The sequence below is a fragment of the Oncorhynchus clarkii genome, chromosome 17, assembly GCF_045791955.1.
Source record: "Oncorhynchus clarkii lewisi isolate Uvic-CL-2024 chromosome 17, UVic_Ocla_1.0, whole genome shotgun sequence".
NCBI classification, from domain to species: Eukaryota; Metazoa; Chordata; class Actinopteri; order Salmoniformes; family Salmonidae; genus Oncorhynchus; species Oncorhynchus clarkii.
Window position 1 is genome coordinate 30688398 of NC_092163.1, and position 24925 is coordinate 30713322.

Genomic DNA, 24925 nt, shown 5'->3' on the forward strand with positions numbered 1-24925 from the left:
TGTTACTCTATGAAGCATTTATTTGGGCTGCCATTTCTGAGGCTGGTAACTCGAATGAACGTATCATCTGCAGCAGAGGTACAGTGGGGAGAACAAGTATTTGATACACTGCCGATTTTGCAGGTTTTCCTACTTACAAAGCATGTAGAGGTCTGTAATTTTTATCATAGGTACACTTCAACTGTGAGAGACAGAATCTAAAACAAAAAATCCAGAAAATCACATTGTATGATTTTTAAGTAATTAATTTGCATTTTATTGCATGACATAAGTATTTGATACATCAGAAAAGCAGAACTTAATATTTGGTACAGAAACCTTTATTTGCAATTACAGAGATCATACATTTCCTGTAGTTCTTGACCAGGTTTGCACACACTGCAGCAGGGATTTTGGCCCACTCCTCCATACAGACCTTCTCCAGATCCTTCAGGTTTCGGGGCTGTCGCTGGGCAAAACGGACTTTCAGCTCCCTCCAAATATTTTCTATTGGGTTCAGATCTGCAGATTGGCTAGGCCACTCCAGGACCTTGAGATGCTTCTTACGGAGCCATTCCTTAGTTGCCCTGGCTGTGTGTTTTGGGTCGTTGTCATGCTGGAAGACCCAGCCATGACCCATCTTCAATGCTCTTACTGAGGGAAGGAGGTTGTTGGCCAAGATCTTGCGATACATGGCCCCATCCATCCTCCCCTCAATACGGTTTAGTCGTCCTGTCCCCTTTGCAGAAAAGCATCCCCAAAGAATGATGTTTCCACCTCCATCATGCTTCACGGTTGGGATGGTGTCTTGGGGTTGTACTCATCCTTCTTCTTCCTCCAAACACGGCGAGTGGATTTTAGACCAAAAAGCTATATTTTTGTCTCATCAGACCATATGACCTTTTCCCATTCCTCCTCTGGATCATCCAGATGGTCACTGGCAAACTTCAGACGGACCTGGACTTGCGCTGGCTTGAGCAGGGGGACCTTGCGTGCGCGGCAGGATTTTAATCTTGACGGCATAGTGTGTTACTAATGGTTTTCTTTGAGACTGTGGTCCCAGCTCTCTTCAGGTCATTGACCAGGTCCTGCCGTGTAATTCTGGGCTGATCCCTCACCTTCCTCATGATCATTGACGCCCCACGAGGTGAGATCTTGCATGGAGCCCCAGACCGAGGTTGATTGACTGCCATCTTGAACTTCTTCCATTTTCTAATAATTGTGCCAACAGTTGTTGCCTTCTCACCAAGCTGCTTGCCTATTGTCCTGTAGCCCATCCCAGCCTTGTGCAGGTCTACAATTTTATCCATGATGTCCTTACACAGCTCTCTGGTCTTGGCCATTGTGGAGAGATTGGAGTCTGTTTGATTGAGTGTGTGGACAGGTGTCTTTTATACAGGTAACGAGTTCAAACAGGTGCAGTTAATACAGGTAATGAGTGGAGAACAGGAGGGCTTCTTAACGAAAAACTAACTTGTCTGTGAGAGCCGGAATTCTTACTGGTTGGTAGGTGATCAAATACTTATGTCATGCAATAAAATGCTAATTAATTACTTAAAAATCATACAATGTGATTTTCTGGATTTTTGTTTTAGATTCTGTCTCTCACAGTTGTACCTATGATAAAAATTACAGACCTCTACATGCTTTGTAAGTAGGAAAACCTGCAAAATCGGCAGTGTATCAAATACTTGTTCTCCTCACTGTAACTCTGGGTCTTCCTTTCCTATGGTGGTCGTCATGAGAGCCAGTTACGTCATAGCGCTTGATGGTCTTTGCAACTGCACCTGAAGAAACTTTAAAAGTTATTGAAATGTTCTGTATTAACTGACCTTCATGTCTTAAAGTAATGATGGACTGTCGTTTGTCTTTGCTTATTTGAGCTATACTTGCCATAATATGGACTTGGTATTTTACCAAATAGGGCTTGTGTATACTACCCCTTCCTTGTTACCCCTACCTTGTTAATTCTTAGATGCATTAAGGAGGAAATACATTTTACAAATTAACTTTTAACAAGGCACACCTGTTAATTTAAATGCATTCCATGTGATTACCTCATGAAGCTGGTTGAGAGAATGTCAAGATTGCACAAGCAAGGAAAAATGTGGCCACTATGAAGAATCTCAAATAGAAAATATATTTTGATTTGTTGAACACTTTTTTGGTTACAACTTAATTTCATGTGCGTTATTTCATAGTTTTGATGTCTTCACTATTATTCTGCAATGTAGAAAATAGTAAAAATAAAGAAAAACTCTTGAGTAGGTGTGTCCAAACCTTTGACTGATACTGTGTATATATATATAAAAAAATCAATAAAAAACAACTAAATATGACTAACATTTACAAAAATGTACAGGAGCAATTCGCGATGCTGCTTTTATGGCCCCGTGGCAACCCTAAAAAAATATATTTGAGTATATGACACAGTTTCCTGACCCTTGTAGGGAAAGCACCTCACTTCCTGCGGCTGCAGAATGTGGAGGTGAACGTGGGCCAGAACGCCACCTTCCAGTGTACTGCTGGGGGGAAGTGGTCCCAACATGACCAACTGTGGCTACAGGTGAGTCTCTCCCCTTCGATCCACTATAGTTGTCATCCAGCTTGTCCCTCTCACTTGAACTATATTATCATTGATTTGAAAAATAACAGACGGCAGCCCTGCCTGAGTGATCGGGCTAGAGAAATAAGGCTGTATCACAACCGGCCGTGATTGGGAGACCCATAGGGCGGCTCACAATTGGACCAGCGTCATCCGGGTTTGGCCTCATCAGTGATGTAGAATACACAGGGCATTTTATTTGATCTTTGTTGCAGTGTTATGAGTGACCTCGCCCTTGTGAAAGGACACATACAGTTTGTTCCAGTTCCTTGCTGTACTTGTACACACACTGTAATGGTATAATCTCTATGGGGATATCCATACAATCTGTGCGCTGAGTAGAAAGTGTTGTTTTAATATGGACGACTGCCTCTCTACCAGCCATCACTGTACTTCACTAGCAAATGTTTGTGTCTTGTAGTAATGGCATTTGTAATGGAAAGTAGTACCCAGGGCATAAAAAAGGCTTAAGGACATGATCAAATAAATTACTCTTTGGGAGATTGTTATAGTCGAGTTGATACCACAAGGAAAAGTGCTGTGAAATGGAAAGTCACAGAAATCTATCTGAAAACGTTGCAGGGTATCTGACAAACATTAACCATACTGTGAGTTTCTTTGGTTATCAGATTTGAATGACCATCCCTTTTTACCATAACATTGTGAGAAATACCGTGTGTACATGTGTTAGTAAGCAAGTGTCTGTCTGGCTATCTCTCTGCAGCAGTGGAACGGTAAAGATACAGCCCTCATGGTGACGCGGGTGGTGAACCACCGACGTTTCTCAGCCACCGTCAGTGTCGGGGATACGTCCCAGAGGAGCACCAGCCGCTACCGCTGCGTCATCCGCTCCGATGGCGGTTCCGGAGTTTCCAACTACGCTGAGCTCATCGTCAAAGGTATGGCTGACATACTAACGGCTTACCTGCTACTGGCTAAAAGCTAGCAGATAAAAGCTAGCGGCTAACAGCTAGGCTAACGCTAGGCTACGATAATACCAGCCTATTAGCAGTCGGTCAGAACTCCGCTGGGGTCCTCCGGTCATTATCCGAGCGGCCAACCCCTCACTATTTCAGCCACCATCAGCAGCAGCAGTGTTATGTTCAACTGTCTCCCCCTTCTCCCACTTACTTATTCACACTAACATCGCCTCGAACATAAACAAAGTGAACTTATTGGTTAAGGGAGTGGAAAACAAGGCTTGCTTCACAAATAGCGTAGAATGCTGGGTGGTCATTGGTTACTGTTGGAAGGGTTGGTGGGCACTCTCTGTCTCCGCTCTCTTCTGAGAAAAAGAAGATACTTGGTAGGGCACTGTCACCTCTTCCCATCACTTCTCTTCTCAGAAAGGGAGGACTCCTCCCCTCCTGTCTAAATTCAGCCCGTGACGGTTCCTGCCCCGGCTGGTTTGCCTATCCAAACAAACCTTTAATGCTGATATTTACCCACTAATGTGGGGCTTTGATTCCCGCTCACTGCCCATATGTGTGTGGAAAGGGGCGAACTGGCGCTGCCTAGCAGAAGCTGGCATCGAATCACCACTGTGATGCATCTGGAAGTGAGGAGACTCCGCCTAACCTTGAGTTGTTCCTGCACCTGGCTTCTTGGCTCGGGCCTTCAGGCTTATAGCCAAGGGCCTTTGTAGTGCATCATGCCTGAATCGGTGCACCTCGGCTGGACTGGAGGCTACTCAAATCCAGGCTGGCTGCTGTGTCCACTGGTCTCACCCATGGTGTTTAATTAGCGTCCTTGGTGTTTGAGAGTAGATTAGCTGATTGTTCTGATTAATGACCTGCACAAGTGGCCCTCTCAGCCACTAGTCTGTACGGATCAGCGGTCACAATGTCTCAGTCCATAACTGCCCCTACCCCTTCTTTTGAAGAAATCTGTAGGAATTGGATAGTTATGATAAGCAAAAGGGTGATGTTCATTGTCAAGTGATTTAGAGCTGGAAAATAAGGTGAATAGGTTCTTCCAGTTATGTATTGATAGGAATTAATCTAGTAGCCTTTCCTACAGTCAAATGACCTAGTGGCCTCATGGGTGGAATGTTATTCATATTTTTCACAATTTCATAATGAATAAACATTCTTTTTTAAAACGCAGAAGATCCAGTGCTTCTACGTTAGACTAAAGGTAGATGGTGAAAGTCAAACTGGGCTAAGTGAGTGTTTGGTTAGATTGTTAGCAGAGAGATGTGTTTGGTGTGGTGTTGGCTGTTTTTGATTGGATGTTGAGCTGAGAACAGGAGCCATCAGCACCATCTGTCTCTCCTCATCATGCACTCCTCCTGGGCCCTCGTGTGTGTGTGTGTGTGTGTGTGTGTGTGTGTGTGTGTGTGTGTGTGTGTGTGTGTGTGTGTGTGTGTGTGTGTGTGCGTGTGCGTGTGTGTGTGCGTGTGCGCGTGCGCGTGCGCACTCATTTGTGTGCGTGCCAGGGAGGGTTTGTCTCTGTGCTGTCTCTGCTGGCAGCTCAGGTGTTCAAAGACACTGGCATAAGCCAGGGGAATTCTGAGGTGCCAAGGCATTGCGGATATAAAACAAGAGAGAGCCCTGCGGGGGGGGGGGTCTGGACCTGTTATGATATTGCAAAGCTTTATTAGTCAGCTGTATTAGTTTGTGTGTCCTGATTTTAATGATAACATGAGCATCATGACACTAATATGAGTCAGAGGGTTGGGGCAGTTTGCAATTTGAAGCAAACTGTTTACATATTATTCTGAATTTCCGGGGTCATCAGATACAATACTTTTACAGCATAGATACAGAATATTAGTGCCTACATTATTTTTAATATATATATAATAGTTGGAATAGGATTGAATACCTGTTTATTGACTAAAAAGTGGTCGAACCATGGCTTAGCCCTAGTGGAACTATGACTTAATAAACGGAGGCCTTTTGGGCAGGTGCCTATGTCATTGGCTGGATCTATGGGTCTCTTAAGGCTGAGGAAAAAGCAGGGAATTACAGGTATTGGAAGAGGTTAGAACAGTGAGGTTTAGAAATAGGGCCCTCGCTGCCTGTCCCAGGCTATTAATAACCTCCGCTACTGGAATAGTGGTCAGAGTCAGGGAGCAGGGGTCCGAGTCAGGGAGCAGGTGAAGGGTTGGAGGAGGAAAGGAGGGGTAGAGAGATTGAAGGTGGAAGATACAGGGGTGTAAGGATGGATATGGAGAGATGGCATGGAGGGATGTTCTTAGTGCTACTTTGTGGATGTCCATCGATATGTTATGTATTCCAATTTGTTGTGGCTAACGTTAGCTAGGTGGCTTACACTCGTTAGCTATGTGGCTAATGTTAGCTAGTCTAGGGGTTATGGTTAGCGTAATGAGTTAGCTTAAATGGTTAAGGTTAGGGGAAGGGTTAGCTAACATGCTAAGTAGTGGTAAAGTAGCTCACACAACCTTTGAGTTGCTAGACTTTCGCGCGGTATACATCGACATATTCACCCCGACCAACCACTCTCCTTTTGTATTTGCCGTAAAGGGGAACTCATTGTCCTCAAGAAATACTGCCGACATTGATGGAAGCCAAACGTGAGTTGGCTTGGGGGTGTGGTTTGAAGTGGGTGTTTCTTGGGTATTCACTGTTCTGTTACCAATGGTAGTTAGGATAGGTGATATCTGAAAAAACGAACTTATACTATGTTGAGGTTTGAACAGGTCAGACGAAACCTACCTTTTTTAATTTTTTTTATTTCACCTTTATTTAACCAGGTAGGCTAGTTGAGAACAAGTTCTCATTTGCAACTGCGACCTGGCCAAGATAAGGCATAGCAGTGTGAACAGACAACACAGAGTTACACATGGAGTAAACAATTAACAAGTCAATAACACAGTAGAAAAAAGGGGAGTCTATATACATTGTGTGCAAAAGGCATGAGAAGGTAGGCAAATAATTACAATTATGCAGATTAACACTGGAGTGATAAATGATCAGATGGTTATGTACAGGTAGAGATATTGGTGTGCAAAAGAGCAGAAAAATAAATAAATTAAAACAGTATGGGGATGAGGTAGGTGAAAATGGGTGGGCTATTTACCAATAGACTATGTACAGCTGCAGCGATCGGTTAGCTGCTCAGATAGCAGATGTTTGAAGTTGGTGAGGGAGATAAAAGTCTCCAACTTCAGCGATTTTTGCAATTCGTTCCAGTCACAGGCAGCAGAGAACTGGAACGAAAGGCGGCCAAATGAGGTGTTGGCTTTAGGGATGATCAGTGAGATACACCTGCTGGAGCGCGTGCTACGGATGGGTGTTGCCATCGTAACCAGTGAACTGAGATAAGGCGGAGCTTTACCTAGCATGGACTTGTAGATGACCTGGAGCCAGTGGGTCTGGCGACGAATATGTAGCGAGGGCCAGCCGACTAGAGCATACAAGTCGCAGTGGTGGGTGGTATAAGGTGCTTTAGTGACAAAACGGATGGCACTGTGATAAACTGCATCCAGTTTGCTGAGTAGAGTGTTGGAAGCAATTTTGTAGATGACATCGCCGAAGTCGAGGATCGGTAGGATAGTCAGTTTTACTAGGGTAAGTTTGGCGGCGTGAGTGAAGGAGGCTTTGTTGCGGAATAGAAAGCCGACTCTTGATTTGATTTTCGATTGGAGATGTTTGATATGGGTCTGGAAGGAGAGTTTAGAGTCTAGCCAGACACCTAGGTACTTATAGGTGTCCACATATTCAAGGTCGGAACCATCCAGGGTGGTGATGCTGGTCAGGCGTGCGGGTGCAGGCAGCGAACGGTTGAAAAGCATGCATTTGGTTTTACTAGCATTTAAGAGCAGTTGGAGGCCACGGAAGGAGTGCTGTATGGCATTGAAGCTCGTTTGGAGGTTAGATAGCACAGTGTCCAAGGACGGGCCGGAAGTATATAGAATGGTGTCGTCTGCGTAGAGGTGGATCAGGGAATCGCCCGCAGCATGAGAAACATCATTGATATATACAGAGAAAAGAGTCGGCCCGAGAATTGAACCCTGTGGCACCCCCATAGAGACTGCCAGAGGACCGGACAGCATGCCCTCCGATTTGACACACTGAACTCTGTCTGCAAAGTAATTGGTGAACCAGGCAAGGCAGTCATCCGAAAAACCGAGGCTACTGAGTCTGCCGATAAGAATACGGTGATTGACAGAGTCGAAAGCCTTGGCAAGGTCTATGAAGACGGCTGCACAGTACTGTCTTTTATCGATGGCGGTTATGATATCGTTTAGTACCTTGAGCGTGGCTGAGGTACACCCGTGACCGGCTCGGAAACCAGATTGCACAGCGGAGAAGGTACGGTGGGATTTGAGATGGTCAGTGACCTGTTTGTTGACTTGGCTTTCGAAGACCTTAGATAGGCAGGGCAGGATGGATATAGGTCTGTAACAGTTTGGGTCCAGGGTGTCGCCCCCTTTGAAGAGGGGGATGACTGCGGCAGCTTTCCAATCCTTGGGGATCTCAGACGATATGAAAGAGAGGTTGAACAGGCTGGTAATAGGGGTTGCGACAATGGCGGCGGATAGTTTCAGGAATAGAGGGTCCAGATTGTCAAGCCCAGCTGATTTGTACGGGTCCAGGTTTTGCAGCTCTTTCAGAACATCTGCTATCTGGATTTGGGTAAAGGAGAACCTGGAGAGGCTTGGGCGAGTAGCTGCGGGGGGGGGGGGGGGGGGGGGGTGCTGTTGGCCGAGGTTGGAGTAGCCAGGCGGAAGGCATGGCCAGCCGTTGAGAAATGCTTGTTGAAGTTTTCGATAATCATGGATTTATCGGTGGTGACCGTGTTACCTAGCCTCAGTGCAGTGGGCAGCTGGGAGGAGGTGCTCTTGTTCTCCATGGACTTCACAGTGTCCCAGAACTTTTTTGGAGTTGGAGCTACAGGATGCAAACTTCTGCCTGAAGAAGTTGGCTTTAGCTTTCCTGACTGACACTGTGTATTGGTTCCTGACTTCCCTGAACAGTTGCATATCGCGGGGACTATTCAATGTTATTGCAGTCCGCCACAGGATGTTTTTGTGCTGGTCGAGGGCAGTCAGGTCTGGAGTGAACCAGGGGCTATATCTGTTCTTAGTTCTGCATTTTTTGAACGGAGCATGCTTATCTAAAATGGTGAGGAAGTTACTTTTAAAGAAATACCAGGCATCCTCAACTGACGGGATGAGGTCAATGTCCTTCCAGGATACCCGGGCCAGGTCGATTAGAAAGGCCTGCTCACAGAAGTGTTTTAGGGAGCGTTTGACAGTGATGAGGGGTGGTCGTTTGACTGCGGCTCCGTAGCGGATACAGGCAATGAGGCAGTGATCGCTGAGATCCTGGTTGAAGACAGCGGAGGTGTATTTGGAGGGCCAGTTGGTCAGGATGACGTCTATGAGGGTGCCCTTGTTTACAGAGTTAGGGTTGTACCTGGTGGGTTCCTTGATGATTTGAGTGAGATTGAGGGCATCTAGCTTAGATTGTAGGACTGCCGGGGTGTTAAGCATATCCCAGTTTAGGTCACCTAACAGAACAAACTCTGAAGCTAGTTCAGGTCTCGACAACCATTGGTGAGAAGGCAAGAGGTGAGGCTGAAGGTAAGGTCTTTGCCAGCACCCTATTTATGGCCATGACAGCACAGATCAGCTCCTGGCCCCTCATCAAAGATACTGGTTGGTCACGTACAAACACATACACAGAGCACTGATTACATTCTCAATGGTGGATATTATTAGCACGGTGGAAACAACCTGATTTCTGCATTCACATTTCTATTTCCCTTCAGATATCAGGATATGTGAAGTGAAATAGAATGGCCAACGCAGCGATCAGGCTGGTTCCACCAGGCTAGTTTATGCAGGTGAATTGGGACAAAACTCAAAACTGTTTTGACCTTTGACCAGGTCAAATGTCACCAACCTGATTCAAGTGTCATCCCTGTTCTATTTACAAGAATGCTCACAGCGAGGGCATGCCTGTGTGATGCTGAGGGTCCTCTTGCTGGCATTCTCTATGTTCCATGTTTGGCTGCAAAATGGACATTTCTCGAACGAATGCAGAAGGCAATCATCATAACCAATGTACTTCCTCATCTTATGAGGTGGTGTTGACTGGGAGGGCCTGTGACAGAGTCATACAATAGATAGCCAAGTGGTAAATTGCAATTTGATATAAAAAAAGACAGTGTTTTGATAATGCACTTTACAACCAAAATAACTCTACTACTTGTATCTGCTTGGCTGGGTAATTAACCTACTAGTTTAGCAAAACTTTTCACATAACACACATTACTGTTGTTGATGAAGCCATCTGTGTCATCAGGGCAGTAACACGGGTCAAGCTAAATCTATGCTTTACAGACACTGACTGCAGCTGCAGATTAGATTAGGTTCAGCCCAGTGACGATGTTACGGTTTGTTGCTCCTAGTTCACTATATTAGTCAGACTCAGACATGAGTAAGCTACCACCATAGCTGCATCCATTATCCATTACATAATACACTTGTATGAGTTACGAACAAATTTGCAAATCCGACTTGTAGGCTAACATTAGCTAGCTAACTAGCAGGGCATGTAAACCATAGTTGTTTGTGCATCCTTCTGGAAGCATGCATTGCCGAACCAGAGCCAGAGACATGGTCAATTCGGATAGGGCTTTTCAGTCTCAAACCGCCATGATCCTTTGAATGTGTTGGGGGCGATGAAACAACGGAGCCCCATTCAATGAAGGAAATTATTTGCACTTCGAGCTTGGCAAAAGGGAGCATGAATGTTGGCATAATTGTAATCCAAACCCAACCTTAATTTACTCATTGTGACACACTCGGGTTCCAAACTCCATTTTAGATGAGACTGACTTTATGACCAAAATTATCCTAATTATATTTTGTAGTCAAGAATATATGTTGTTAATTCATATTGATGCCACACAGGCCATTTTTAAAGGGATTAGTTGTTTTTTAGGGGCAGTCACTCTTTAAGTAACCTTCTGTCTTATTTTTTTTATTAGATTTTTTATTTCACCTTTATTAGGCCAGTTGAGAACAAGTTCTCATTTACAACTACAACCTGGCCAAGATAAAGCATAGCAGTGTGACAAAAAACAACAACACAGAGTTACACATGGGATTAACAAAAGTATAGTCAATAACACAATAGAAAAATCTGTGTAAAGTGTGTGCAAATGGAGTAAGGAGGTAAGGCAATAAATAGGCCAATAGTAGTGAAGTAATTACAATTTAGCAAATGAACACTGGAGTGATAGATGTGCAGATGATGATGTGCAAGTAGAAATACTGGTGTGCAAAAGAGAAAAATAAGTTAATTAAAACAATATGGGTATGATGTAGGTAGTTGGATGGGCTATTTACAGATGGGCTGTTGACAGTTGCAGCGATCGGTGAGCTGCTCAGATAGCTGATGCTTAAAGTTAGTCAGGGAGTTATAAGTCTCCAACTTCAGGGAGTTTTGCAATTAGTTCCAGTCATTGGCAGCAGAGAACTAGGAGGAAAGGAGGCCAAAGTAGGTGTTGGCTTTGGGGATGACCAGTGAGATATACCTGCTGGAGCGCATGCTCCGGGTGGATGTTGTTATGGTGACCAGTGAGCTGAGATATCAAAAACTTATAGATGACCTGGAGCTAGTGGGTCTGGCGACGAATATGTAGCGATGGCCAGCCGACGAGAGCATACAGGTTGCAGTGGTGGGTAGTATACGGGGCTTTGGTGCAAAACGGATAGCACTGTGATAGACTGCATCCAGTTTGCAAAGTAAATTATTGTAGATTATTTTGTAAATGATATCGCCGAAGTCGAGGATCAGTAGGATAGTTAGTTTTACGAGGGTATGTTTGGCAGCGTGAGTGAAGGAGGCTTTGTTTTGCGAAATAGGAAGCCGATTCTAGATTTAATTTTGGATTGGAGATGTTTAATATGAGTCTGGAGGGAGAGTTTACAGTCTAGCCAGACACCTAGGTATTTGTAGTTGTCCACATATTGTAAGTCAGAACTGTCCAGAGTAGTGATGCTAGTCGGTCGGGCGGGAGGGTGCGGGCAGCGATCGGTTGAAGAGCATGCATTTAGTTTTACTAGCGTTTTAGAGCAGTTGGAGGCCACGGAAGGAGTGTTGTATGGCATTAAAGCTCATTTGGAGGTTTGTTAACACAGTGTCCAAAGAAGGGCCAGATGTATACAGAATGGTGTCGTCTGCATAGAAGTGGATCAAGGAATCACCCGCAGCAAGAGCGACATCATTGATTTATACAGAGAAAAGAGTCGGCCCGAGGATTGAACCCTGTGGTATCCCCATAGAGACTGCCAAGGGTCCGGACAACAGGCCCTCCGATTTGACACACTGAACTCTAGTAGTTAGTGAACCAGGCGAGGCAGTCATTTGAGAAACCAAGGCTGTTGAGTATGCAGATAAGAATATGGCGATTGACAGAGTCAAAAGCCTTGGCCAGGTCGATGAAGATGGCTGCACAGTGCTGTCTTTTATCGATGGCAGTTTAGTACCATTATCATTACCTTGAGTATGGTTGAGGTGCACCTGTGACCAGCTCCGAAACCGGATTGCACAGCGGAGAAGGTATGGTGGGATTCGAAATGGACAGTGATCTGTTTGTTTATTTGACTTTCGAAGACTTTAGAAAATCAGGGACGGATGGATATAGGTCTGTAACAGCTTTGGTCTAGAGTCACCCAATTTGAAGAGGGGAATGACAGCGGCAACTTTCCAATCTTTATGAATCTCGGACGATACGAAAGAGAGGTTGAACAGACTAGTAATAGGGGTTGCAACAATGGCAGCGGATAATTTTAGAAAGAGAGGGTACAAATTGTCCAGGCCAGCTGATTTGTACGGGTCCAGGTTTTGCTGCTCTTTCAGAACATCTGCTATCTGGATTTGGGTGAAGGAGAAGCTGGGGAGGCTTGGGCAAGTTGCTGCGGGGGGTGCGAAGTTGTTGGCAGGGGGTTGGGGTAGCCAGGAGGAAAGCATGGCCAGCCGTAGAGAAATGCTTCTTGATTTATCGGTGGTGACAGTGTTTCCTAGCCTCAGTGCAGTGGACAGCTGGGAGGAGGTGCTCATATTCGCCATGGACTTTACAGTGTCCCAGAACTTTTTGGAGTTAGAGCTACAGGATGCACATTTCTGTTTGAAAAAGCTAGCCTGTGCTTTCCTAAATGATTGTGTGTAGTAGTTCCTGACTTCCCTGAAGAGTTGCATATCGCGGGACTATTCGATGCAAGTGCAGTATGCCACAGGATGTTTTTGTGCTGGTCGAGAGCAGTCAAGTCTGGAGTGATCCAAGGGCTATATCTCTTCTTAGTTCTACATTTTTTGAAAGGGCCATGCTTATTTGAGATGGTGAGGAAATTACTTTTATAGAACAACCAGGCATCCTCTACTGACGGGATGAGGTCAATTTCCTTCCAGGATACCCGGGCCAGGTTGATTAGAAAGGCCTGCACGCAGAAGTGTTTTAGGGAGCATTTGACAGTGATGAGGGGTGGTCGTTTGACCACTGACCCATAACGGATGCAGGCAATGAGGCAGTGATCGCTGTGATCCTGATTGAAAACAGCAGAGGTGTATTTGGAGGGCGGGTCAGTCAGGATAATATCTATGAGGGTGCCCATGTTCACAGATTTAGGGTTGTACCTGGTGGGTCCCTTGATAATTTGTGTGAGATTGATGGCATCTAGCTTAGATTGTTGTACGGCCAGGGTGTTAAGCATATCCCAGTTTAGGTCACCTAACAGAACTAACTCTGAAGATAGATGGGGGGCAATCAATTCACATATGGTGTCCAGGGCACAGATGGGAGCTGAGCAGGGTCTATAACAGGCGGCAACAGTGAGAGACTTATTTCTGGTGAGATTCATTTTTGAAATTAGAAGCTCAAACTCTTTGGGCACAGACCTGGAAAGTATGACAGACAGGCTATCCCTGCAGTAGATTGCAACGCCTCCCCCTTTGGCAGTTCTATCTGGATGGAAAATGTTGTAGTTGGGGATGGAAATCTCAGAATGTTTGGTGGCCTTCCTAAGCCAGGCACGGCAAGGACATCAAGGTTGGCGGAGTGTGCTAAAGCAGTGAGTAAAACTAACTTAGGGAGGAGGCTTCTGATGTTAACATGCATTAAACCAAGGCTTTTACGGTTACAGAAATCAACAAATGAGATCGCCTGGGGACACACAGGGCCTGGGTTAACCTCTACATCTCCTGAGGAACAGAGTAGGATGAGGGTACGGCAAAAGGCCATCAAAACTGGTCGTCTAGTGTGTTGGGGGCAGAGAATAAAAGGAGCATATTTCTGGGCGTGGTAGAATAGATTCAGTGCATGATGTACAGACTGGGGTATGGTAGTGGAGGTAAACCTATGCATTGAGTGACGATAAGAGAGATTGCATCTCTGGAGACACCAGTTATGCTAGGTGAGGTCACCGCATGTGTGCGAGGTGGGACAAAAGAGGTATCTGAGGCATGTTGAGTGGGGCTAGGGGCTCTGCAGTAAAATAAAACCATGATAACTACCCTAACCAACAGTATTTATGCGAGGCATAAAGCAATCACATGTGTTGATTGGGAGAGCTAGCTAAGACAACAATGGGTAAGAAACAACAGCTAATCATCTAAGACAACAACAACAGGTAAAATGGCAATGAATGGGCAGAGATGGTCAGTTAACTACACACAGGGCCTGAGTTCGAGGCTTATATAACTAAACGTAACATATCATATCTAATATGAGTTTCCCAGCTGGGCTTTTACTCTGTTAGGTCTAGTCTATAACACCAGGCTACCCTCTCTCATTTCCCCTCTTTCTTCCTCTTTCTTGCCTTGTTTCTCACTCTGTCTTCTCTTTCACTCCATTCTCCTCTCATCCTTCATCAATTTCTTCTCTGTTTCTTACTGTCTCTCTCTCCTTTCTTCCTCACCCTTCTCTTTCTCCACTTTCACTCCCCCGACTAAGTTCACACCTCAAATGGAGTTGCACACTAAAGAAGATATACGATGACAGTTATCCATCCTTCCTTCCCCCCTTTACGTTCTGGTGGTAGCACACTGGATGGAGTGAAGCTATTGTGGACTGTACAGACCCCATCTGCAGAGAAGTGATGGTAGAGATCGTTAGTATGTGATATGTGTTGTAGTGTGTCAAGACCATACGACATCACTCCTCTTGTACTTTAGAGACAGTGCTGATGCTGCATTCCGTAGTACCTGTAGGTATTTGATAAAGCGATATACACATTTCCATTTCCAAGTATACTTCCAAGTATACCAATTTCCAAGTATACGTCCCCGATAGAAATCTTTATGGTTTATATTTTAGCTTTGTTTTAACTTCCGCACTTGTAAGAGAAAGTTACAGAGATGATAGTCTATTGAAACCATTTAACTTGAGGAAGAGCTTGTCTTTTCCCTCAGTCTTTCCAGCTAAATGTTGATGTGACTATAAGTGGTTTGCTTTGTGCCTTTCCACAAGCCATTTGAAGTTGCTTTAGTTGACTTGCAGCAAGCTGTATGGCATGAACCAAATTCCATTTGACTGCTGCTTGATGGGCGCTCATTTAGCTGACAGTAAGAAGCTCAGTATACTCTCTCCTCTCTCTCGCTCTCTCTCTCTCACCCCCCTCTCTCTTGCTGTCTCTCACTCCCCCCTCTCTTGCTGTCTCTCACTCCCCCCTCTCTCACACCCCCATCTCTCTTGTGTTCTCTCTCTCAATTCAATTTCAATTTATTTTCAATTTTAGGGCTTTGTTGGCATGGGAAACATATGTTTACATTGCCAAAGCAAGTGAAGTAGATAATAAACAAAAGTGAAATAAACAATAAAAATGAACAGTGCTCAGAGAAGTTCCAAAATTATAAAATGTCATATTATGTCTATATACAGTGTTGTAACGATGTGCAAATAGTTAAGTACAAAAGGGAAAATAAATACATGTAAATATGAGTTGTATTTACAATGGTGTTTGTTCTTCACTGGTTGCCCTTTTATAGTGGCAACAGGTCACACATCTTGCTGCTGTGATGACACACTGTGGTATTTCACCCAGTAGGTATGGGAGTATATCAAAATTGGGTTTGTTTTCAAATTCTTTGTGGATCTGTGTAATCTGAGGGAAATGTGTGTCTATAATATGGTCATACATTTGGCAGGAGGTTAGGAAGTGTAGCTTAGTTTCCACCTCATTTTGTGGGCAGTGTGCACATAGCCTGTCTTCTCTTGAGAGCCACGTCTGCCTACGGCGGCCTTTCTCAATGGCAAGGCTATGCTCACTGAGTTTGTACATAGTCAAAGCTTTCCTTAAGTTTGGGTCAGTCACAGTGGTCAGGTATTCTGCCACTGTGTACTCTCTGTTTAGGGCCAAATAGCATTCTAGTTTGCTCTGTTTTTTTGTTAATTCTTTCCAATGTGTCAAGTAATTAACTTTTTGTTTTCTCATGATTTGGTTGGGTCTAATTGTGTTGCTGTCCTGTGGCTCTGTGGGTTCTGTTTGTGAACAGAGCCCTGGGACCAGCTTGCTTAGGGGACTTTTCTCCAGGTTCATCTCCCTATAGGTCATGGCTTTGTTATGGATGTTTTGGGAATCCCTTTCTTTCAGGTGGTTGTTGAATTTAACGTCTCTTTCCTGGATTTTTATCATTAGCGTGTATCGGCCTAATTCTGCTCTGCATGGATTGTTTGGTGTTTTACGTTGTACACTGAGGATATTTTTGCAGAATTCTTCATGCAGTCTCTCAATTTGGTGTTTGTCCCATTTTGTGAATTCTTGTTTGGTAAGCAGACCCTAGATCTCACAACCATAAAGAGCAATGGGTTCTATAACTGATTGAATTATTTTTAGTCAGATCCTAATTGATATGTCAAATGTTATGTTCCTTTTAATGGCATAGAATGCTCTTCTTGCCTCTCATTCACAGCTTTGTGGAAGTTTCCTGTGGCGCTGATGTTTATGCTGAGGTTTGTATAGTTTTCTGTGTGCTCTAGGGCAACGGTGTCTATATGGAATTTGCATTTGTAGTCCTGGCAACTGGACCTTTTTTGGAACACCATTATTTTTGTCTTACTGAAATTTACTGTCAGGGCCCAGGTCTGGCTGAATCTATGCAAATGATCTAGATGCTGCTGTAGGCCCTCCTTGGTTGGGGACAGAAGCACCAGATCATCAGCAAACAGTAGACGTTTGACTTCAGTTTCGAGTAGGGTGAGGCCGGGTGCTGCAAACTGTTCTAGTGCCCTCGTCAATTCGTTGATATATATATATATATATATGTTGAAGAGGGCGGGGCTTAAGGTATCTCACACAATGGCTCTATGGAAAGAAAATTTGTTTGTGTACATGGATTTTATAATGTTGTTTGTTTTTCCCCCAACACCACTTTCCATCAATTTGTATAGCAGACCCTCGTTTTTTTATTTCATTTAATTTTTTTATTTCACCTTTTATTTAACCAGGTAGGCAAGTTGAGAACAAGTTCTCATTTACAATTGCGACCTGGCCAAGATAAAGCAAAGCAGTTCGACACATACAATGACACAGAGTTACACATGGAGTAAAGCAAACATAGTCAATAATACAGTAGAAACAAGTCTATATACAATGTGAGCAAATGAGGTGAGATAAGGGCAAAAAAAAAGGCCATGGTGGCAAAGTAAATACAATATAGCAAGTAAAACACTGGAATGGTGGATTTGCAGTTGAAGAATGTGCAAGGTAGAGAGAGAAATAATGGGGTGCAAAGGAGCAAAATAAATACAGTAGGGGGAGAGGTTGTTGTTTAGGATACATTTTAGATGGGCTATGTACAGGTGCAGTAATCTGGGAGCTGCTCTGACAGCTGGTGCTTAAAGCTAGTGAGGGAGATAAGTGTTTCCAGTTTCAGAGATTTTTGTAGTTCGTTCCAGTCATTGGCAGCAGAGACCTGGAAGGGGAGGCGGCCAAAGAAATAATTGGTTTTGGGGGTGACCAGAGAGATATACCTGCTGGAGCACGTGCTTACAGGTGGGTGATGCTATGGTGACCAGCGAGCTGAGATAAGGGGGGACTTTACCTAGCAGGGTCTTGGAGATGAAATGGAGCCAGTGGGTTTGGCGACGAGTATGAAGCGAGGGCCAGCCAACGAGAGCGTACAGGTCGCAATGGTGGGTAGTATATGGGGCTTTGGTGACAAAACGGATGACACTGTGATAGACTGCACCCAATTTGTTGAGTAGGGTATTGGAGGCTATTTTGTAAATAACATCGCCGAAGTCGAGGATTGGTAGGATGGTCAGTTTTACAAGGGTATTTTTGGCAGCATGAGTGAAGGATGCTTTGTTGCGAAATAGGAAGCCAATTCTAGATTTAACTTTGGTTTGGAGATGTTTGATGTGGGTCTGGAAGGAGAGTTTACAGTCTAACCAGACACCTAGGTATTTGCAGTTGTCCACGTATTGTAAGTCAGAGCCGTCCAGAGTGGTGATGTTGGACAGGCGGGCAGGTGCAGGCAGCGATCGGTTGAAGAGCATGCATTTAGTTTTACTTGTATTTATGAGCAATTGAAGGCCACAGAAGGAGAGTTGTATGGCATTGAAGCTTGCCTGGAGGGTTGTTAACACAGTGTCCAAAGAAGGGCCAGAAGTATACAGAATGGTGTCGTCTGCGTAGAGGTGGATCAGAGACTTGCCAGCAGCAAGAGCAACATCATTGATGTATACAGAGAAGAGAGTCGGTCCAAGAATTGAACCCTGTGGCACCCCCATAGAGACTGCCAGAGGTCGGGACAGCAGACCCTCCAATTTGACACACTGTGGTATTTCACCCAGTAGGTATGGGAGTATATCAAAATTGGGTTTGTTTTCAAATTCTTTGTGGATCTGTGTAATCTGAGGGAAATGTGTGTCTATAATATGGTCATACATTTGGCAGGAGGTTAGGAAGTGTAGCTTAGTTTCCACCTCATTTTGTGGGCAGTGTGCACATAGCCTGTCTTCTCTTGAGAGCCACGTCTGCCTACGGCGGCCTTTCTCAATGGCAAGGCTATGCTCACTGAGTTTGTACATAGTCAAAGCTTTCCTTAAGTTTGGGTCAGTCACAGTGGTCAGGTATTCTGCCACTGTGTACTCTCTGTTTAGGGCCAAATAGCATTCTAGTTTGCTCTGTTTTTTTGTTAATTCTTTCCAATGTGTCAAGTAATTAACTTTTTGTTTTCTCATGATTTGGTTGGGTCTAATTGTGTTGCTGTCCTGTGGCTCTGTGGGTTCTGTTTGTGAACAGAGCCCTGGGACCAGCTTGCTTAGGGGACTTTTCTCCAGGTTCATCTCCCTATAGGTCATGGCTTTGTTATGGATGTTTTGGGAATCCCTTTCTTTCAGGTGGTTGTTGAATTTAACGTCTCTTTCCTGGATTTTTATCATTAGCGTGTATCGGCCTAATTCTGCTCTGCATGGATTGTTTGGTGTTTTACGTTGTACACTGAGGATATTTTTGCAGAATTCTTCATGCAGTCTCTCAATTTGGTGTTTGTCCCATTTTGTGAATTCTTGTTTGGTAAGCAGACCCTAGATCTCACAACCATAAAGAGCAATGGGTTCTATAACTGATTGAATTATTTTTAGTCAGATCCTAATTGATATGTCAAATGTTATGTTCCTTTTAATGGCATAGAATGCTCTTCTTGCCTCTCATTCACAGCTTTGTGGAAGTTTCCTGTGGCGCTGATGTTTATGCTGAGGTTTGTATAGTTTTCTGTGTGCTCTAGGGCAACGGTGTCTATATGGAATTTGCATTTGTAGTCCTGGCAACTGGACCTTTTTTGGAACACCATTATTTTTGTCTTACTGAAATTTACTGTCAGGGCCCAGGTCTGGCTGAATCTATGCAAATGATCTAGATGCTGCTGTAGGCCCTCCTTGGTTGGGGACAGAAGCACCAGATCATCAGCAAACAGTAGACGTTTGACTTCAGTTTCGAGTAGGGTGAGGCCGGGTGCTGCAAACTGTTCTAGTGCCCTCGTCAATTCGTTGATATATATATATATATATGTTGAAGAGGGCGGGGCTTAAGGTATCTCACACAATGGCTCTATGGAAAGAAAATTTGTTTGTGTACATGGATTTTATAATGTTGTTTGTTTTTCCCCCAACACCACTTTCCATCAATTTGTATAGCAGACCCTCGTTTTTTTATTTCATTTAATTTTTTTATTTCACCTTTTATTTAACCAGGTAGGCAAGTTGAGAACAAGTTCTCATTTACAATTGCGACCTGGCCAAGATAAAGCAAAGCAGTTCGACACATACAATGACACAGAGTTACACATGGAGTAAAGCAAACATAGTCAATAATACAGTAGAAACAAGTCTATATACAATGTGAGCAAATGAGGTGAGATAAGGGCAAAAAAAAAGGCCATGGTGGCAAAGTAAATACAATATAGCAAGTAAAACACTGGAATGGTGGATTTGCAGTTGAAGAATGTGCAAGGTAGAGAGAGAAATAATGGGGTGCAAAGGAGCAAAATAAATACAGTAGGGGGAGAGGTTGTTGTTTAGGATACATTTTAGATGGGCTATGTACAGGTGCAGTAATCTGGGAGCTGCTCTGACAGCTGGTGCTTAAAGCTAGTGAGGGAGATAAGTGTTTCCAGTTTCAGAGATTTTTGTAGTTCGTTCCAGTCATTGGCAGCAGAGAACTGGAAGGGGAGGCGGCCAAAGAAATAATTGGTTTTGGGGGTGACCAGAGAGATATACCTGCTGGAGCACGTGCTTACAGGTGGGTGATGCTATGGTGACCAGCGAGCTGAGATAAGGGGGGACTTTACCTAGCAGGGTCTTGGAGATGAAATGGAGCCAGTGGGTTTGGCGACGAGTATGAAGCGAGGGCCAGCCAACGAGAGCGTACAGGTCGCAATGGTGGGTAGTATATGGGGCTTTGGTGACAAAACGGATGACACTGTGATAGACTGCACCCAATTTGTTGAGTAGGGTATTGGAGGCTATTTTGTAAATAACATCGCCGAAGTCGAGGATTGGTAGGATGGTCAGTTTTACAAGGGTATTTTTGGCAGCATGAGTGAAGGATGCTTTGTTGCGAAATAGGAAGCCAATTCTAGATTTAACTTTGGTTTGGAGATGTTTGATGTGGGTCTGGAAGGAGAGTTTACAGTCTAACCAGACACCTAGGTATTTGCAGTTGTCCACGTATTGTAAGTCAGAGCCGTCCAGAGTGGTGATGTTGGACAGGCGGGCAGGTGCAGGCAGCGATCGGTTGAAGAGCATGCATTTAGTTTTACTTGTATTTATGAGCAATTGAAGGCCACAGAAGGAGAGTTGTATGGCATTGAAGCTTGCCTGGAGGGTTGTTAACACAGTGTCCAAAGAAGGGCCAGAAGTATACAGAATGGTGTCGTCTGCGTAGAGGTGGATCAGAGACTTGCCAGCAGCAAGAGCAACATCATTGATGTATACAGAGAAGAGAGTCGGTCCAAGAATTGAACCCTGTGGCACCCCCATAGAGACTGCCAGAGGTCGGGACAGCAGACCCTCCAATTTGACACACTGTGGTATTTCACCCAGTAGGTATGGGAGTATATCAAAATTGGGTTTGTTTTCAAATTCTTTGTGGATCTGTGTAATCTGAGGGAAATGTGTGTCTATAATATGGTCATACATTTGGCAGGAGGTTAGGAAGTGTAGCTTAGTTTCCACCTCATTTTGTGGGCAGTGTGCACATAGCCTGTCTTCTCTTGAGAGCCACGTCTGCCTACGGCGGCCTTTCTCAATGGCAAGGCTATGCTCACTGAGTTTGTACATAGTCAAAGCTTTCCTTAAGTTTGGGTCAGTCACAGTGGTCAGGTATTCTGCCACTGTGTACTCTCTGTTTAGGGCCAAATAGCATTCTAGTTTGCTCTGTTTTTTTGTTAATTCTTTCCAATGTGTCAAGTAATTAACTTTTTGTTTTCTCATGATTTGGTTGGGTCTAATTGTGTTGCTGTCCTGTGGCTCTGTGGGTTCTGTTTGTGAACAGAGCCCTGGGACCAGCTTGCTTAGGGGACTTTTCTCCAGGTTCATCTCCCTATAGGTCATGGCTTTGTTATGGATGTTTTGGGAATCCCTTTCTTTCAGGTGGTTGTTGAATTTAACGTCTCTTTCCTGGATTTTTATCATTAGCGTGTATCGGCCTAATTCTGCTCTGCATGGATTGTTTGGTGTTTTACGTTGTACACTGAGGATATTTTTGCAGAATTCTTCATGCAGTCTCTCAATTTGGTGTTTGTCCCATTTTGTGAATTCTTGTTTGGTAAGCAGACCCTAGATCTCACAACCATAAAGAGCAATGGGTTCTATAACTGATTGAATTATTTTTAGTCAGATCCTAATTGATATGTCAAATGTTATGTTCCTTTTAATGGCATAGAATGCTCTTCTTGCCTCTCATTCACAGCTTTGTGGAAGTTTCCTGTGGCGCTGATGTTTATGCTGAGGTTTGTATAGTTTTCTGTGTGCTCTAGGGCAACGGTGTCTATATGGAATTTGCATTTGTAGTCCTGGCAACTGGACCTTTTTTGGAACACCATTATTTTTGTCTTACTGAAATTTACTGTCAGGGCCCAGGTCTGGCTGAATCTATGCAAATGATCTAGATGCTGCTGTAGGCCCTCCTTGGTTGGGGACAGAAGCACCAGATCATCAGCAAACAGTAGACGTTTGACTTCAGTTTCGAGTAGGGTGAGGCCGGGTGCTGCAAACTGTTCTAGTGCCCTCGTCAATTCGTTGATATATATATATATATATGTTGAAGAGGGCGGGGCTTAAGGTATCTCACACAATGGCTCTATGGAAAGAAAATTTGTTTGTGTACATGGATTTTATAATGTTGTTTGTTTTTCCCCCAACACCACTTTCCATCAATTTGTATAGCAGACCCTCGTTTTTTTATTTCATTTAATTTTTTTATTTCACCTTTTATTTAACCAGGTAGGCAAGTTGAGAACAAGTTCTCATTTACAATTGCGACCTGGCCAAGATAAAGCAAAGCAGTTCGACACATACAATGACACAGAGTTACACATGGAGTAAAGCAAACATAGTCAATAATACAGTAGAAACAAGTCTATATACAATGTGAGCAAATGAGGTGAGATAAGGGCAAAAAAAAAGGCCATGGTGGCAAAGTAAATACAATATAGCAAGTAAAACACTGGAATGGTGGATTTGCAGTTGAAGAATGTGCAAGGTAGAGAGAGAAATAATGGGGTGCAAAGGAGCAAAATAAATACAGTAGGGGGAGAGGTTGTTGTTTAGGATACATTTTAGATGGGCTATGTACAGGTGCAGTAATCTGTGAGCTGCTCTGACAGCTGGTGCTTAAAGCTAGTGAGGGAGATAAGTGTTTCCAGTTTCAGAGATTTTTGTAGTTCGTTCCAGTCATTGGCAGCAGAGAACTGGAAGGGGAGGCGGCCAAAGAAATAATTGGTTTTGGGGGTGACCAGAGAGATATACCTGCTGGAGCACGTGCTTACAGGTGGGTGATGCTATGGTGACCAGCGAGCTGAGATAAGGGGGGACTTTACCTAGCAGGGTCTTGGAGATGAAATGGAGCCAGTGGGTTTGGCGACGAGTATGAAGCGAGGGCCAGCCAACGAGAGCGTACAGGTCGCAATGGTGGGTAGTATATGGGGCTTTGGTGACAAAACGGATGACACTGTGATAGACTGCACCCAATTTGTTGAGTAGGGTATTGGAGGCTATTTTGTAAATAACATCGCCGAAGTCGAGGATTGGTAGGATGGTCAGTTTTACAAGGGTATTTTTGGCAGCATGAGTGAAGGATGCTTTGTTGCGAAATAGGAAGCCAATTCTAGATTTAACTTTGGTTTGGAGATGTTTGATGTGGGTCTGGAAGGAGAGTTTACAGTCTAACCAGACACCTAGGTATTTGCAGTTGTCCACGTATTGTAAGTCAGAGCCGTCCAGAGTGGTGATGTTGGACAGGCGGGCAGGTGCAGGCAGCGATCGGTTGAAGAGCATGCATTTAGTTTTACTTGTATTTATGAGCAATTGAAGGCCACAGAAGGAGAGTTGTATGGCATTGAAGCTTGCCTGGAGGGTTGTTAACACAGTGTCCAAAGAAGGGCCAGAAGTATACAGAATGGTGTCGTCTGCGTAGAGGTGGATCAGAGACTTGCCAGCAGCAAGAGCAACATCATTGATGTATACAGAGAAGAGAGTCGGTCCAAGAATTGAACCCTGTGGCACCCCCATAGAGACTGCCAGAGGTCGGGACAGCAGACCCTCCAATTTGACACACTGAACTCTATCAGAGAAGTAGTTGGTGAACCAGGCGATGCAATCATTTGAGAAACCAAGGCTGTCGAGTCTTTCCCGATGAGGATGTGGTGATTGACAGAGTCGAAAGCCTTGGCCAGATCAATGAATACGGCTGCACAGTAATGTTTCTTATCAATGGTGGTCAGGATATCGTTTAGGACCTTGAGCGTGGCTGAGGTGCACCCATGACCAGCTCTGAAACCAGATTGCATAGCAGAGAAGGTATGGTGAGATTCCAAATGGTCGGTAATCTGTTTGTTGACTTGGCTTTCGAAGACCTTAGAAAGGCAGGGTAGGATAGATATAGGTCCTGAGCAGTTTGGATCAAGAGTGTTCCCCCCCTTTGAAGAGGGGGATGACCGCAGCTGCTTTCCAATCTTTGGGAATCTCAGACGACACGACACGAAAGAGAGGTTGAACAGGCTAGTAATAGGGGTGGCAACAATTTCTGCAGATAATTTTAGAAAGAAAGGGTCCAGATGAGATAGCCCGGCTGATTTGTAGGGGTCGAAGATTTTGCAGCTCTTTCAGAAAGTCAGCTGACTGGATTTGGGAGAAGGAGAAAGGGGGAAGGCTTGGGCAAGTTGCTGTGGGGGGTGCAGTGCTGTTGACCGGGGTAGGGGTAGCCAGGTGGAAAGCATGGCCAGCCGTAGAAAAATGCTTATTTAAATTCTCAATTATAGTGGATTTATCAGTGGTGACAGTGTTTCCTATTTTCAGTGCAGTGGGCAGCTTGGAGGAGGCGTTCTTATTCTCCATGGACTTTACAGTGTCCCAAAACTTTTTTGAGTTAGTGTTGCAGGAAGCAACTTTCTGCTTGAAAAAGCTAGCCTTGGCTTTTCTAACTGCCTGTGTATAATTGTTTCTAGCTTCCCTGAAAAGCTGCATATCACGGAGGCTGTTCGATGCTAATGCAGAACGCTATAGGATGTTTTTGTGTTGGTTAAGGCCAGTCAGGTCTGCGGAGAACCAAGGGCTATATCTGTTCCTGGTTCTAAATTTCTTGAATAGGGCATGCTTATTTAAGATGTTTAGGAAGGCATTTAAAAAAAATAACAACCA

At 44.3% G+C, this 24925-nt stretch overlaps 1 protein-coding gene across 1 annotated transcript in view; it reads left to right on the top strand.

Moving 5' to 3' along the window:
* The window catches only part of LOC139370689 (protein tyrosine phosphatase receptor type T), a 435744-nt gene that overhangs the window by 166985 nt on the left and 243834 nt on the right, over window positions 1-24925 (top strand). Inside the window, exons 5-6 of the mRNA XM_071110314.1 lie at window positions 2430-2545; window positions 3309-3483. Coding sequence (XP_070966415.1) covers window positions 2430-2545; window positions 3309-3483 — 291 coding nt within the window. The remainder of the gene's footprint in view (window positions 1-2429; window positions 2546-3308; window positions 3484-24925) is intronic.